Source organism: Phoxinus phoxinus (genome assembly GCF_949152265.1).
Source record: "Phoxinus phoxinus genome assembly, chromosome: 17".
In the NCBI taxonomy this organism is placed as follows: Eukaryota; Metazoa; Chordata; class Actinopteri; order Cypriniformes; family Leuciscidae; genus Phoxinus; species Phoxinus phoxinus.
Window position 1 is genome coordinate 31,811,581 of NC_136892.1, and position 17,347 is coordinate 31,828,927.

General features: G+C 36.6%; 1 protein-coding gene across 19 annotated transcripts in view; it reads left to right on the forward strand.

Annotated features, from left to right (window-relative positions):
* add1 (adducin 1 (alpha)) overlaps window positions 1-16,296 on the forward strand; it is a 51,291-nt gene extending 34,995 nt beyond the window's left edge. For 2 of the 19 annotated variants that reach the window (XM_079586477.1, XM_079586479.1), the window contains exons 12-18: window positions 255-344; window positions 456-473; window positions 3,716-3,799; window positions 5,388-5,544; window positions 7,945-8,025; window positions 9,339-9,372; window positions 13,323-16,296. In XM_079586477.1, the coding sequence (XP_079442603.1) occupies window positions 255-344; window positions 456-473; window positions 3,716-3,799; window positions 5,388-5,544; window positions 7,945-8,025; window positions 9,339-9,372; window position 13,323 (465 nt within the window). In that variant the 3' untranslated portion in view covers window positions 13,324-16,296. Of the gene's footprint in view, window positions 1-254; window positions 345-455; window positions 474-3,715; window positions 3,800-5,387; window positions 5,545-6,524; window positions 6,747-7,944; window positions 8,026-9,338; window positions 9,373-13,322 lie in introns of all 19 variants that reach the window. The other 17 variants (XM_079586472.1, XM_079586484.1, XM_079586478.1 and 14 more) reach the window with 11 other exon arrangements.
* Window positions 16,297-17,347: the final 1,051 nt, after the last annotated feature.

A 17,347-nucleotide genomic window follows, 5' to 3' on the forward strand; every position in this document is an offset into this window, starting at 1 on the left:
CTTTTCGGCCGAAATTTCCGTGCACCCCTAAAAGTGTTCTTTACCCTGTGGATTTTTGTTCATGATATTCAGCTACAATTAAATGTTTTGCAATAAGACTAAATGTGAATGATATCCAAGTTTTTTTTTTTTTTTTTCCTTATTGGAATTATTAAGCAGAATTGAAATGGGATCGGAATCATTAAAATTCAACCCTAGTCCTGTGACGATCTTATATGGTGATTTGGTGTTAACAGTGACTTTTCTTTGGGCAGATCCGTGACCAGAATCTGCAGGACAAAAAGACGGCAGGTCCTCAGTCGCAGGTGCTCACAGGCTCCATGGTGGACCGTTCCTTCGTCCAGGTGAGTCTCTGCACATCTGCACACTCCTGTTCCTCCCATTGGATCCTACATATTCTGTTCCCAACGTTATTTCCGTGTGTGTAACCGTTTAATTGTGTCTTTTGACCCCAGAGAGTGACTATATGGCACGTAAGTATACCACACGACCAGCAAGCCAGAGCTGTGTCCATTTTCTTTTGGTTTGATTGGTTTGCAGTGCCATGTTTGCCCTTTTTCTTTCATTTAGTTTGGTTCATTGACTGTAATAGAAACTCTACAGGATGATACTGTTGTAACACATGCAATAATATCTCTGCACGTCTCACATGACGTTTGCTGAGCTGCTAATCTAGACCAGTTCATTTATTAGTCCGGTCTGTATACTGTACTATATCTTATTATATTATATCTTTTATTTTACTACAAGATAATTAATTTATTGGTAAATCATTTTTTTTCGCCTGATTTTTAAAAAGTCGTCTTTTAATGCATTTAATGATCATAAACACCAATGCCGATAAGCTTTAACATCCCATATTAACTAACGATACATAAGTAGTTAGCTATAGTAATTAATATCTGACTTCTACTCACTGTTTTAACAGAAGCATAAACCATTGCTTAACAACATCAGAGTTCATGTTAGATCTGTCGTGAATGATTTATACGTTTATACATATGGAGGTTTCATTTTTTACTTCTATAAACCTCCGGATGAGCTCTATAGTTTTTTTCTTTTTAAAGACCCTAAACACTTTAAAAGAGAGAAGTGTGTTTTTTGCACTAGCCATCAGATCATTCATCTAAACCACCCGAGTGCAGCAACACTTTTTCAAAACTGAAATCCTCAGGCCTTTGAATATGGTTTCTGCTGAACGCTTATATTGTACATTTATATATTTCGCATGACCAGTCACATGGTCAGCAGTCGCAGCAGTATGAATCTGTGTGTGGTTTGACTAGCACACATATGTTTGGTTTCTGGTGTTGCAGTGCATGACTCTGAGCCATGAAATCACGTCTCGCTCCAGCCTGCCCATACGCTTCTTTAGGAAATGCTTTCTGCATGTCTAGTGTGTGTGCTTGAGTATGTGTGTGTGTGTGTGTGTGTGTGTGTGTGTGCTTGAGTGTGTGTAAACAATAATAAACAAATGACAAGCATAGATAAACACAATAGAACATAGACTGATGAAAGAAGCAGTGCTTTGTTTTTCAGGGAAATTAACTATTCAGGTACAGACATTAAATAATCAAATGTAAAATGCCCTTTTCACAAGATGTAAAATAAATCTCTGATGTCCCCAGAGTGTGTGTGTGAAGTTTTAGCTCAAAATGCCTCACAGATATTTTTATATAGCATGTTAAACATTTTGAGGGTTTGCAAAAACGCTCATTTTGTGCCTGGCCCTTTAAATGCAAATGAGCTGCTGCAGAGGGCGGGGTTTCAAGAGCTTGTGTGTGTTAGCAGCTGCGATTACCTCACACGCACACACACTAAAATGACAGAAACTGTTCTGCCTTTAATGTTAAAACTAGTGCTGTGTTGAAAAAATCGATTCACCAATTCTGAATCGATTTTCATATTAATTTCTAAAGATCGATCCGTAACTCAGAGGATCGATTTAATAACAGGCCTACATTTTCCCCATAAACACACTGAGACATGGCGACCGGCGGCGCTGCTAATGCGGTTTCTCTGAATCCACTTGTTGACCGTCCATAAAGAAGGAAAGAGTCGTTCATATAGCGCGTTTTTTGCGCGTGCAAATTAGTTTTCCAGGCGCGCCTCTGTTCATGGTTGCATAGCAACGGCAGACGCAACGGGAAAGCACGCGCTTGTGGAAAGGAGAAAGCGGTGCAAACTGCGCTCTCCATGATGACGAGGAAGTATCATCAAATAATTAATTGATTTCTAGCCCTTGCATTAGCTTTACTACTAGATATATTCATTGAGATGAGAAATAAAAAGCCGCCCTGTACAGCTTATGATCAGCTGTTCGGCCGAGCTTTCCATGTTGTTACGGAAAGGCCGCTGGTTTTTGTCACATGACCTGTTGAGATGCATTGAAGTGCTTCTCACTGAATTTGCACGCGCATAAAACGTGATATGTGAACGGCCCCTAAAGTGGTATCGTGTGCGGTTGTATCTAGTTTAAAAGGCCTTTTAAATGAACGCAGTTTTGGATTAAATAAAAGGACAGTCAAGTCAAATAAAACACGTTTTATCTCCTGTTTAGTTGTAACACTAGGCTACATTAAGATAGGCTACCATTCATTAACATTACTTAATGCCTTATCATTAATGTATAACATCAACACATTGAGTGAACAATACATTTTTACAACATTAATGTATGTTTGTGAATGTTATTTAATACAAACACTTGATTATTCATGAACAGTTAAAACTTTTGATTTTTAAAAATATAAGATCGGATCAGATCGAATCGAATCGAATCGAATAATGATAATCGATTCAAGATCTTGAGAATCGGAATCGAATCGATTCTTGAAATTTGAATCGATACCCAGCCCTAGTTAAAACTGAGTCAGACAAAGATGGAGAGACTCAAGAAGTGACAACATGTAGAAGCAACAGGACGTCTCTGAATGGTTAGTTGATGAGTTTATGTTGCTGATGTGGAGTTAACTATCTTCAATTAGCATATTCTGTCATGGTAATCTATAAATCTATAAAGACGGATGCTAAAGTTTGAGCTGACTCACAAATGTACTCGACTACAACAACTCTTCCTCTTCTCAACATGGACTGTGTGTTCAGGGGGTGGGGCTTATGTAAATTTTAGGGTTGGTGATGTCACTAACCCGGGAGGAATGTCGTGTAGTTTCTACCAGCCGTTTGTTGTAGTCCTTTTCTTTAAAAGCAAATATCTCCCTTTGCTTTGAACTTTGAGCGTTGTAACTTTGCAGATGTTGTTTATGATCAAACAGCAACAATACACACTAACTACAGTTAGAAAAGTCAAATCATAATCAACCGCCCCTTTAAAAACGCATGAAAATTATAAAATGTCACTCTATGATGGCTAAACTTTGCAATTTATCCGCGAATCACAATTAATATGGACCCGGGAGCAGCTGGCCTGTGCGGATCATCATCAACAACCGTTCAAACCCTATACTACATCATGCGAATGCGCACACCGCGATATCGGTGCTTAAACAGTACATCGTGTGTGTGTGTGAGAGATTGTGTGAGTGTGTGAGCTAGAGATTGCATTGTGTCAGTGAATGTCCTCACAAAAATAGATGTACAAGAATGTGTGGTCTTCTGCTTGTATGCATTGGTTCTGGCTTGCCGTGTGTGTGTGTGTGTGTGTGTGTGTGTGTGTGTGGTCAGTATGCGCTGCTCACCAGCTCTACTGTTTCAGGACGCTCCTCTCTCTGACTGTACGGACTCTATTGATGGCATTGACACTTCAGAGAGCTTTAGTCCTTCTAGGTCTATTCGAAAGGTACATCCTGCGATAATACTGTCATCAAACCACACACAGTTTCAATACTCTCTCGCTTTACATTGAGGACAGAGACAGTAACATTCAGGGCCTTTTGAGTCTGCACTGATGAATTCAAAACCAATGTCAGATCAGATGTGTATTGATACTAATTATGGCAGATTAATTTGACACAAACAAGGCAGTGAGGATCCAAAAGTACATCCAGTATGTTATACCATCAGGTCACATTTGCACATTTGTTTAGTCTATATTTGTAATGTTGGTCCACCTGATATTTGTGAAAAGATGTATTTTAAATGTTTTACTCGCTGCAGGAGAAACAAATGTGTACTTGTATCCCTCACAGCCTGGTTTTTGTTTGTGTTGCAATAAATATGTTGCATCCTTTGATTAACGTCTTAACTGGGGTTTGAGTTTCAACAATAATACGACTGAACAAGGCTTTTATAACAAAAAGTGGGATGCTTTATCTTCTATCATTCTTTATACTTTTTCATTACAAAAAACAGCATTTAATCTTAAAGGGATAGTTCGGCCAAAAATGATTTTCAACCCATGATTTACTCACCCTCAAGCCGTTCGAGATGTATATGTCAATCATTTTTCAGACGTTATTTTAGAAAATATCTTCGATCTTTCAGTGGTTATAATGTGATGTTATGGGGTCCACCTCCCTCAAGTCCCAAAAATGTGCATGCATCCGTCACAAAAGTAATCCATCCGGCTCCAGGGGGATAAACAAAGCCTTCTGAGGGTAATCCGTGCGGTTTTGTCGTAAAAATATACATATTTAAAACTGTATAAATGAAAATAACTGGCTTCCGGCAACGGACGACGGCCGTTCACGGGAGATGGTTGCCGGCGTAGGACGTAGCATAGGAAGTGTCATGACGTAGAACGTAGAGCTCAATATCCTCTTCTCTAATATCAATATCCTCCGACATTTTCATTTAAATACACGTTTTTTCCAAATCGCGGAAATCCTGAGTGGCATTTTGCTCTGCTCTCTGGCGGCGCTGTCGCGCTCGTTCTACGTCACGACGCTTCCTACGCTACGTCATACGCCGGCAACCATCTTCCGTGAACGCGTGTCAACCGTTGCCGGAAGCCAGTTATTTTAATTTATACAGTTTTAAATATGTATATTTTACGACAAAACCGCACGGATTGCCCTCAGAAGGCTTCGTTTCTCCCCCTGGAGCCGGATGGATTACTTGTGTGAAGGATGCATGCACATTTTTGGGACTTGAAGGAGGTGGACCCCATAACATCACATTATAACCATTAAAAGATCTAAGACATTTTCTAAAATAACGTCTGAAAAATGATTGACATATGCATCTCGAACGGCTTGAGGGTGAGTAAATCATGGGTTTAATATCATTTTTGGCCGAACTATCCCTTTAAACTCTAATTGGAGACATTTATGAAGCCATTTGGATGTTGAGTGTCCCACAACAAGTATTCACTCTATTTAATATAATTTATAAGAAACTTAATGTGATTGACCTAAATGTTTTTTATTTCATTTTTAGAAAGATAGGAGTGCTTAAACGGTGTTGTTTTGTCCTCTTTTGGCCCGCAGGGGGAGCTAGTGACCGCATCTAAAGCCATCATTGAGAAGGAGTACCAACCGCGGGTCGTCGTCAGTAAAACTGGACCAAACCCCTTCAACAAGTTCACAGACCAGGATCTGGAGGAGTATCGCAAGGAAGTGGAGCTCAAGCAGAAAGTCCCAGAAGGTATGAACACTACAAACAACACAAATTTCTCATCGCAGAAACTGACGGCTGTAAGTCCTCCTGATGAGTGTCATTTTAGTTAGTTTCATGTTTTACACTAGCTTTCTGTCTCACAAAATGAGTTAATTTTGTGTGACGTGCGAGATCTAATGTTCAAAAGCTTGGGGTCGGTAAGATTTAGAGTCTCTTCTGTTCACCGATGCTGCATTTACTTGATCAAAAATGCTGCAAAAAACTAATATTGTGAAGTGTTTGTACCATTTAAAATATGTGGATATAACAAAGCTGCATTTATTTGATTAAAAATACTGTAAAATCAGCAAAATTGTGCAATATTATTTCAATACTAAATATTCACATAGAAAACAGCTGATTTACAAAGTGTAATTTATTTCTGTGATCAAAGCTGGATTTTCAGCTTCATTACTCCAGTCTTCAGTGTCACATGATCCTTCACTAATCAGTGTAATATGATGATTTGCTGCTCAAGAAACATTTATTGTGGACAAAAAACTTCATATTTTTGTGGAAACTATGATGCATTGGATTTCTTTGATGAATAGAAAGCATTTGTTTAAAAATATAATCTTTTGTAACATTATAAATTTCTCTTTTGATCAATTTAATGTATCTTTCCTGAATAGAAATATCAGTTTCTTACAAAGATACAAATCTTACTGCCCTCGAACTATTGAACAGTAGTGTGTGTATATAAAAATCTGAATCTGTTTTGACAAACCCTTTATAAATTCTTACTCGTAAATGTGGTCCAGTGCGAAACAAATTGAAAAAAAAAATGTTTTTTTAGACAAATATAAGTAATGTTGTCTGAACAAACCATCTACCTCTTCTGTTGACCAACTCAGGAGTGCAAAGTTTATGAGTTTAGATTATTGCGATCGCATTTGACCCTGCACATGACTCCTGCAGCCCAACAGCGCCACCTCAGGTCAGGAGAGAAACTGTTGTATTGCATTTAGCACAGGTGGACGAGTCGGGCTCGGACGTCCCACAGGAGGATCCGAGGGCCACCGCGGCCCCGCCACCCTCCATAATCCCCAGCCGCGGCACTGAATCTGGGGGCCCGTCGGGTCACGACACCCCGGCGGATCCTCTGGGATCCCCTGATAAGGAGTTTCACTCTGCGGTTCTGAAGGCTCTGGGCTGTGAGCCGGAGCCGGAGCGAGACGGGACGCCTGCAGGTACCCCTGCGTCTGCCTGAGGAGGGCCTCTCTTTCTGGGTGTGTTCTGACTCTGCTGGGCTCTCTCTTCCTTTCTGTCTCTCGCTGTCCCCTGGTTTCAAACCTTGGTGATCCGACATGCTTTGTCCTCGCCCCAGCCTGCGTCCCACAAACACCTGCTCTGGATCTGTGCATAAAGACCTGCGTCGGCTCTTCCACTCTCACTCCCGGACTGAAAGTCACCGGCGGGCTCCTCGCTGTCCTCTCCAGTGATTCGCTCCTCTGCTTGTTGGGGTTTATTTGGATTTTCTTCTACTAATAAACCTGACTCTGAATCTGAACTGAGATTTGACTGAATGTGGATGTGCCGATGGTGAAAATCCTCCTTATATCCCGTTTCTTGGTTCTTCAGCATTTTTTCAGTGGTTTTCCTTTTTACTTTATGATGCACATGGATTTTACTGTTATAATAGCATAATAAAACTAATCAAATACTAAATAGTGTCATTAATATACAGCTTATTAATCTTTTTTTATATACTGTATATATTATCCGTTGTCATTTTAAATGTAGGTTTTTTTTTTTACTATCCATTTTAATTAAAGTTTGAGTACTTTTTTTGTATTAGTTTTTTAGTGTGCTATTTTAGTATTTATTAATATTTTGAATTGGTGTTTATTTTTTATATTATCCAATCTCATTTTAGTTAAGATTTAGTACTTTTGTTGTGTCATTTTTATTAGTTTTTTTTTTTTTTTATCTCTATAGGTTTTATTCATCATTATTTATATTTTACTTTGAGTTATTTTAGTATATCAGCTTAAACTAAACAACGAGATGAAAACACTAACTGAAATCAAATGAGTTTTTTTTAGATTTCATTTTCTTGTTATTTTAATGTTTAATTTATTTCAAGCAATGAAAAAATGTCTTATGGTTCTAGTTTTAGTTAACGATGTTTGAGTCAGACATTATCAGACTTTTATGGAATCATCTGCTGATATATTTTGGCAGTTTTTATAATCTTTTGTCTACCAAAAGTGTGTGTTTTGCCATATTTACATGTATATTATCCATCAATCAATGTGTACAAAATGCACAGATTCCATGTTGAATTTGGTATTGTGTTTTTAGTAGCATGTCACTCACTTTCCTTGATGTGTTTTGATGTCAGATCTGTGGTTCTGGACTAATAGTGTGTGTGTGTGCTGTTTGTAGGTCAGACCGCAGAGGTTGAAGAGGGTCAAGTTCCCAGCAGCACCTGCACCCCCCCGAGCTCACCTGTGCGTGTGGAGGAAGGTACGTCTGTCCGCTCACACTGGCTCTCTCTGAGCATGAGCCTCTCCAGCTGGCTGATGTCCGTCTGTATGTTTGTTAATTAACATTGTTAGGCATGTATTGCTGTTTGTAATAACAGACCAAAGGGCATCATTGATATTTGGTTTTTTTTCCCCCCACAACTTAAAAAAAATAAAAAAATAATGACAAAATCTTTATTTTAAATCCAATTATTTAATTTTACACTCTTGGAGATTTCAGGTAGCAACGCCTTTTTTTAATCTTATTAACATATTTAGTTTTTATGTTACCCTCTTGGTCTTTATTACTATGGATTACACCCATCTTATCAAAATACAGTAGGAGCTCTTATATTGAGATTACATAATAAACATGCTTTACAGTGTTTATTTATAGGATGCACCAAATTTTCACCTTTTTGACATTGACACCAATAGCTGATAATTAAATAATATAACAATATTATAAAGCTGAACTGTATGCCTTATTTAAAATACAAATAGAACCAAAAGTAAAATAAAAACCTTAAATAAACATTAAAATAACTTTTCACATTTTACGCAAGCATGTTTTACTGGCGAATAGCACCAGTTATTAATATTTTGAATTGGCTTTAGCTAATTTTTTGTATTCTTTTGTCATTTTTATTAGTATTCTTTTTTTTATATTTTTTTTTTATATATTTCTATGTAGGTTTAATTTATTTTTATTTTAGTTTCAGTTATAGTTAGTTTTAATAATTTTAGGTCTTCAACTTAAACTTATTTCAGTTTATTGCCAAGGCAACATTTTTCATTTTTAAACTAGTATTTATATTATATTTCAGCTTTATTTCAATTAACAGAAATGTTTTAAATAGTTTTAGTTAACGATTATAACCCTGAATTGCACTCGTTCTCCTAGTTCTAGTAAATTTTATAGTATTTTAGGGCCTGGATGTCAAAATAAACATCCGATTGTTATAATCTCCCAGTCGCGAGCTGTGATGTAGCAGAACGTCCCGCTGATATATAAACTCAGATCAGCCGCTGTACCCGCGGCGCCGTCTCTTTAAACGCAGGTGTAATCCCACATGAGAAGTGTCTTGTAAACCACCCGTCTTAAATGTCCTCACTCACCCTTCATGCTCATTTCTCCGGGGTCTTTAAGAATGGCTCGGCAACCATTCTTCACTTCTGGTGGCCTGTGTGTGTGTGTCTCTTTACGGTTTCTGTTAATTTCTTTTTAATTTAACCCGGTGGCTGTGATTTGATCTGCATAGACATTCTCTCTCTACTTGTGCTTTTTCTTCTTCGTGGCTGCGTCACAATCAGGAGATGGAAATGCAAAAGAGTACCTGTTACCATAGTAAGTACCTCACCTCCCCCCCGCTTGAGTTTGCTGCACGGCTTCACTGGATCTCACTCCTCCGCTGTCTAACTCATCTCCCTGTCCTCGCTGTTTGTTGTGAGGGATGATGTACGCCGCTCCGCTCCAGTCAGTCGAACGTCAGATTACGGAAATCAAATGGGTTGCAAATGGCATTTGAAATAAAGGCATTTGTAACGCATTTATCTTCTATAATGTGACTCATTTTATCCATCAGGATTTGAGTGGATGGAAACATGTTAGACTATGACATGGTTTCATTTATTCATTTTAATTAAAGATTTTAAAGTTCCTCTATGCTATTCCTAATTTTGTTTTGAAGGTCTCCTACAATACATGCATCCAAGGTTAAAAAAATTAGAATAGTTTTCTCATAATATATATTGCACATCACCTCATTTCGCAAAGAGTATGAAAACAATTCGTCCATAGATTGTCTCTCTAAACCCCGCCTTTCTGAGAGCTGCTCTGCTCTGATTGGTCAGAAACCCAATGCTGATTAGCATATCTGAAATCAATCCAACCGTCTCCATTGACTTTGCATTATGAGAGGGTCCTCTTTGTCATTTCTTGCTTCTAACTAAAGACAGAAAAATGGCTAAAAGCTGCTGTGTGACGAGATGTCCAGCAAACAAGCTAAGAAACACAGAAATATGTTTTTATAAGCTGTCGACCCTAAAAAACGAGTGTTTAAGGACTTAAAAGAGGATAGGCAGTTGAGACCGAGCGTAACGTGTCTCATTACTCTGAGAACTAACGTACGCCCGCTGGAGGAGAACATCATCGGCAACACAGGATCGCTTATCTTACAGAAATATAATATATAAAACTGACATTTGAATATTTGACTCACCAGTGACCAAATGTTTAACTCACTGCACACGTAACTGTGTTTTTAGTGCATACTGAGTGTCAGGATCCCACTATTTACCCATTCGCTCCAGCCTGTGTCCACTTTTAAGTCCTTAAACGCTCGTTTTTTGGGGTCAGCAGCTTATAAAAACGTATTTCTGTGTTTCTTAGCTTGTTTGCTGTACACCTCGTCACACAGCAGCTTTTAGGCATTTTTCTGTCTTTAGTTAGAAGCAAGAAATGACAAGGAGGCAGCCTCTCGCAATGCAAAGTCAATGGAGACGGTGGGATTGTTTCGGTGGGCGTGGCCTTCAGATTATGATGCGTTATGCTCTGTCTCTATAGGCTGGCATTTATGCAAATTTGTAACAGGAAGGGACATCGGAATTATTGACGACTCATTTCAACAGTTCAGAATCAATTTGTTCTTTTAGGAGACAATAACTTCATTTGGACTTGATCTTTACAACTTTGCAAACCTTTTATACTCACAAACCGCTTTATCACACAATATTTGAAAACGCATAATAGGGGCACTTTAAATAAAAACTAGTGAACCTCTTAGACTATGATGTTATTGATTCATTTTACTTTTCCTTGCGTTCCCTTATCTTATTATTATAATTATTGTACCGTATTTTCCGGACCATAAGTCGCTCCGGAGTATAAGTCGCATCAGTCAAAAAATGTGTCATGAAGAGGAAAAAAAACATACAAGTCGCACTGGACTATAAGTCGCATTTATTTAGAAATTTATTTCACAAAATCCAAGAAAGGACATTTAGTCTGGAAAGGCAAGTTATTCAGCTCCACAACAGCACACAGAACAACAGCTGAAGGTGTCCGGTGTGTTAGCGTAACACATTAACAGTTATTCAGCGACACAATAACACACAGAACATATACCTGAGAGGCTGAATAGGCTAAACTAACATTAGCCAGTGAGTCCAACAATTTACCGGTCAGCAAGTTCACCAAGCTCCCGATCTCACTCCTCAACACTGAATACATGAGTTCTTCCTCGGTGTCGCTTCTGAACAACTCCGCTAACTAGAGCGCCCTCTCGCGGCTGTAGACGGTAATGTTTTCTCTCGGTTCATCTCAGTCAGTATGAATTCATTTTGATATACAAGTCGCACCTGACTATAAGTCGCAGGACCAGCCATACTATGAAAAAAAAAAACGCGACTTATAGTCCGGAAAATACGGTGGATGTGATTTTAAAGGTAAAAACACCTGATGGATGTAGTGATTTAAGGAGATGTTGTTCGAACTGTCTGGAGTGCGGTGAGATCATGCTATAGCAACAACTCTTTTCCTAGAAACTTCTACATTCCTTTCCTACAAACTTTCCTCTTTCAACCTTTATAACAATAGCAAAGTTCTTTAATATGCCAATCCACTATTGCTTTAGCAGAACAGGTAATGTATGAGTATTACGCTTCTGCTGTGAATCATGTTTAAATATGTCTACTATTTCTCAGTGAAACGCTGCTGTGTGGTTTTAAAGCGTGCAGATGGTTATAGATATCAGATGGTAGTGAGCGTTACATATATATGTGTCTTTATTACTGGCGTTTGTGTGAGAGCTGAAATGTCTCTGGAAATATGAATGTCGCATTTATAAATGTATGTGTCATGTTAGTGCATTTGAGGATCTGAGTCTGTTTCGCTGCACGAACTGGATGTTTCTGATGGAGACTAAAAATATATTAGGATTTATTGAGTGACAGAAATGCAAATTATAGGACGAGATATGCAGGTTTTACTGTATTAAGAGATTAAATCTGCTTTTAATGGTCTTTAATAGTTTGCAGATAGGGATGTTAATGCATAATCGATGAATAATTCGAAAAATTATTTGATTAAAACAGTTGTAAATGTAAATCAAAGTAGTGAATTAAAACAAAACAGAAATCAATATTATATATTAAATTGTTTAGTTTATCTACATAATTTACATTAAAATATTTATTATATTATATAAAACTAGTATTGTAATGGTGCATGAAACAAAAATAATGTATGCATACTGTATAAATATATTGAAAATATGATTAATTTTAATACTCTCATTTGTTGAGAATATAAAAGTGCTGGAAAACAGATTAATCGCATGTAACATAAGTTTGTTTATATAATATGTATGAATATATATATATATATAGGGCTGAATCCAAAATAAAAGTTTGTGTTTACATAATATATGTGTGTGTGTTATGTATAAATTGTTGTATATATAAATACACACACATGCATGTATATATTTGAGAAATATTTGCATTTATATACTGCATATATATTTTTATATGATTTATATTATATATAAATATATCTATCTTATATATAAATAACACATTTTTCTTAAATATATACATGCATGTGTGTGTATTTATATATACAAAATAATTATACACAATACACACATATATTATGTAAACAAACTTTTATTTTGGATTCGATTAATCGCGATTAATCGTTTACAGCCCTATATATATATATATAGGGCTGTAAACGATTAATATATACATTATAAGATATATATATATAATATATATGTACACACAAATATATACATACAATCCGATTAATCGTGATTTGTCAGCACTTTTATATATATTTATTTATATTAGCATATCTTTTATATATATTTATTTATATTAGCATATCTATATATCAGCATATGTAAATATATCATGTGCACTTGTTTTAAAGAATACATTTTTACTTTTACTTTTACTTTTACTATTTTACTATTAACTGAGATCCCTATTTTGCAAACTAGGCAGTTTTTCAGGGGTCACTCTGGAATTGGTGGTTGTGTTTGCCCAGTACATCTAGTTTTTGTTAATTAGGTAATTGCACTGGGAAGTGTTTCGTGATGTAGCAGTTTAGTGATTTATATAGAAAGCTAAAGATGAGTGTGTGTCTGGAGATCAGTGTGTGTGTGGTTTTGCAGGGATTCAAGTTTTATGGTCAGTTTCATAAATTAAGAGCGCTGAATTTCCCCCAGGACGGTTTCCATGCCGTGAGCCGATCGACAAACTCACTGTGATCTTTGTCCTCGTCCTCCACAGAGGCGCACCAGGAGCAGACGTTTAAAGACGATAGTGACGCCGCCACTTTAAGACAGACCCTCCCCGATCTGACCCCCGACGAAGCCTCTGAAGCCGCCGCCCTCCCCGCAGAAGACCCCGCCCCTGAACTGACTGACTCCGCCCCTCAACAGGAGGGGGAGGAGCCTGTCGCAGGCGATGATGCGGCTGGTGACCATGGCAGCGATGAATCCCCAAACAAATCCCCTTCAAAGAAGAAGAAAAAGTTTCGCACCCCGTCTTTCCTGAAGAAAAACAAAAAGAAGTCTGAAGCCCAGTGAGGAAGCTTGGCAATACCTTTCTTTAAATCGATTTGTTTTTGTACTGTGTGCGTTCACATTTAGCGCGTCAATCTTTTTATTGCATTTTTATTCTTTTAGCAGTTCTGGCTGAAGTGCACTTTACGGCAAAGTGCGGCTTGTTAAGCATGATCATCAGTCATCTCTGTTTTTTATATAGAAGAAAAAATGCATATGAATAACCACTATATAATGTATTGGAATGTATCAAATGTAACAGAAAAAAATGAATTCAAGTTGAAGTTCCTCCTGGTGTTAAATTAAGATCTCCGCTGCATGTTTATAGTTTTTCAAATCATGTCTATAAACGTCAAAAAAAAAAAAAAACGAATGCCCTGGAGTGAAAATGCCTCATTTAATCAAGCAATTTCACCCGACCAGGGTTACAAGAGTGCAAAACATGCTTATGATAATATTCTGATCAGCTTACAATAGTTTTTTGGATGGAAATCGACTCGTTGAATGAATTTTTGTAATGGACATGCAGTGCGAAGCGTTGAGCGAATCTCACAAAACCTGTAAGAACATGTTTCTGTCGCACATTTCTCCCCAAAATCAAATAAACCCAAAAATATATAAAAAATTGGGATTGTGAAGTTTTCATAACAAATAATCAAATTCCCCCTAATTATCATTTCATTCAAAATTATTGCGAGAAAAAAAAAAAATTGGCCTGAAATCAAGTAAAATTTGAGTCAAAACGTGTGTAATTCCTATGAAAATTATATATTTTTTTGTAATATTTGGATGTAATGTGAATGTTTTGTGAGATTCGCCCCACAAAGATGCGTGTCTGTGGCTTTACATGTCTGCGTCTGTAACTAAACACAAAATACCTTTCGTCCTCATGTGAAGGTTTGTTTTAAAACTAGCTGTGACTTTCATCCTGCGGTAATATGAATGACACGTTTGCTTTTGCTTTTATATATATATATATTTTGTAGTTATTTTTAGCTGTAGTTTATTTAGTTTCTACGAAGCCGCACATGACGTGGGGAGAAAAATATGTAAATTGTGGCCAAGAATGAACAATTCATTCCCATGACATACTAATACATTTAAGTAAATCATGCTCACAATATAATAAGTTCCCTTGTTTTAGTTCAATCAAAACAAGAGAATAAAATATGAATTGGTTCCACTATATATATATATATAGCCTACATAATACATGTGAAACTGGAAAAATTTGAATATGGTGCAAAAGTTCATTTATTTCAGTAATTCAGCTTAAAATGTGAAACTAATATATTATATAGACTCATTACATGCAAAGTGAGATATTTCAGGCCTTTATTTGTTATAATTGTGATGATTATGGCTTACAGATTATGAAAAATTCAAAATTAGAATATTGTGAAAAGGTTTTCATAATCTGTAAGCCATAATCATCACAATTATAACAAATAAAGGCTAGAAATATCTCACTTTGCATGTAATGAGTCTATATAATATATTAGTTTCACATTTTAAGCTGAATTACTGAAATAAATGAATTTTTGCACCATATTCAAATTTTTCCAGTTTCATGTGTGTGTGTGTATATATATATATATATATATATATATATATATAAACAATTTTCTTCTTTTTTTGTCCGCATGTCATGTTCGGGTCTCCGTACGTTTCATTCAAAACACGTACAAGTAACTTGACACTGTAGTAACTTTGACACTATCACTTGTCCTGTGTAGAACATCATAAACTAATCATTATTAAAGTTTCAAACCGCCACTGATGATTATGATGATGATATATGCGCGTGTTCTGGATTGGTTTACAGATGTGTGTTGTGTTTTCACACACACACACTCCTGCGGTGTGTGTGTCTTTAGTAACACTGTGAAAGTTTTCACTCAACCATCCTGAATATTGAATATTGAATCTCACAAAGAAACGTCCGATTCATATTTCAACCCCAATTTAATTATTTTGCGTATAGAAAATGATAAATTTTTATGACCCATAAGATTTGATCCTTAAATCATGACCATAATGCAAAAAATCACTGTTATACAAAAATTATTGGTTGTTTATTAAAACGTAGTGCAACATATACTTACATTATGTATACTTTGTATTTCACTGATGACATTTGAAGGAAAAAATGTGCATTTTCATATTCGTTCTGTTGGTTTTGAGTTGAATTATGACTTGTGCGTTTCTTTGCAGTTTTCATCTGTTCTTGAACGACTAACCTGTGCAGTATGAACAATTCTCTAATAACTAATGAATATGTATAATAACAAGACAGAAAGGAGTGAAATACTAACAATAATTAGCGTTTAGCTTGTGCAGATCTGCATTCTGGACCGGTGTGACGTTTGTTTTACACACTAAAGTCTGAGAAACAGACACGACACGAGAGTTTCTGAAGAACCGCATTGCATTATGGGCTTTAGCTTGTGTTGTGTCCCTTTGAGCTTTTCTGTTGATATTCTTCTCAGCCGTTCTATTGATTACATTACTAAGTTAGATGGTTTTATTTGAACTCTTCATTTCCAGTGTCTGTTGAATCTTTAAATGCTGTTTTTTTTGTGTGTTTTTTTTTAAGCAATTGTATGTAATACAATTTTAAAACCACAATACTTTTTTTTTTTTTTTTTCATGGTACAGTTTATTTTGCAACCATGAATAAAAATCCATCTTTAAAAACAGCCATGATTTGAAGATTCATTTTTTTATAAATAACAATACATTGTATATATACAGTATGTGGGACGCCTCATGCCAACAACTTCCTTGCATTTTTTGCATACTTGGCCAATTAATTTAATTCAACTCAATATTTGACCTTACACAACTTTTAGTAGTTAACTGTTATTAATAATATAGATAATGATACTATTGAAGTAATGCATGTTAAAGGTTGGGTAGGTAAGAATTGACTAAAGAACTTTTATTCAAATTGGCTTAAACTGTCTTTATATACCAATACATAATTAAAATGTAAGTACTTTGAAAAAGAGAGTATAAAAATTGAGTGACTATAGAGCTGGTAAGTCCCGCCCCCTCCGTAAAACCCCGCTGGACCTCAAAGTTAAAAAAACAGTCAATGCAAGTGAATGGGAGAAAATAATTATTTTCTTGTCCCGTTTGAATTGTGCCATGAATGTGAACATATGTTGTCTGTGAATTTTTTATATAATCTTTCGTGTGAAGAATGCTACAATTTAGCGGGTAGAAGTTTGATACGGGTAGACTTTGTGTGAGAGCACTTTGTGGACTACAACTCTTCGCTGCTTTCGACGCGTTTGAAACGTCAACACCACTAGCTCACGGCTCTAGCTCACGGATCCCGCTAGACATGGCTGTCTTTGGTGCACTTCACCGCCTTCTTTCATGGAGAGGACAAAATCGTTGAGGTTGGCGAAAACCACGGGTAAGTCAACTTTATGGGGTGACGTCACATAGGCGACATGTAGTCTTTCTCGTTATGTATTTTCCACAACTGCTAGCCGACGAATCATGCCATATACTGTCAAACTTGTAACATGAAAGATTATATAAAAAATTCACAGACAACATATGTTCACATTCATGGCACAATTCAAACGGGACCAGAAAATAATTATTTTCTCCCATTCACTTGCATTGACGGTTTTTCAACTTTGAGGTCCAGCGGGGTTTTACGGAAGGGACGGGACTTACCAGCTCCAAGTCCGTAGCCACCCTTTTGAAAGGGGGGGTTCTTTTTTTCCCAAAAGT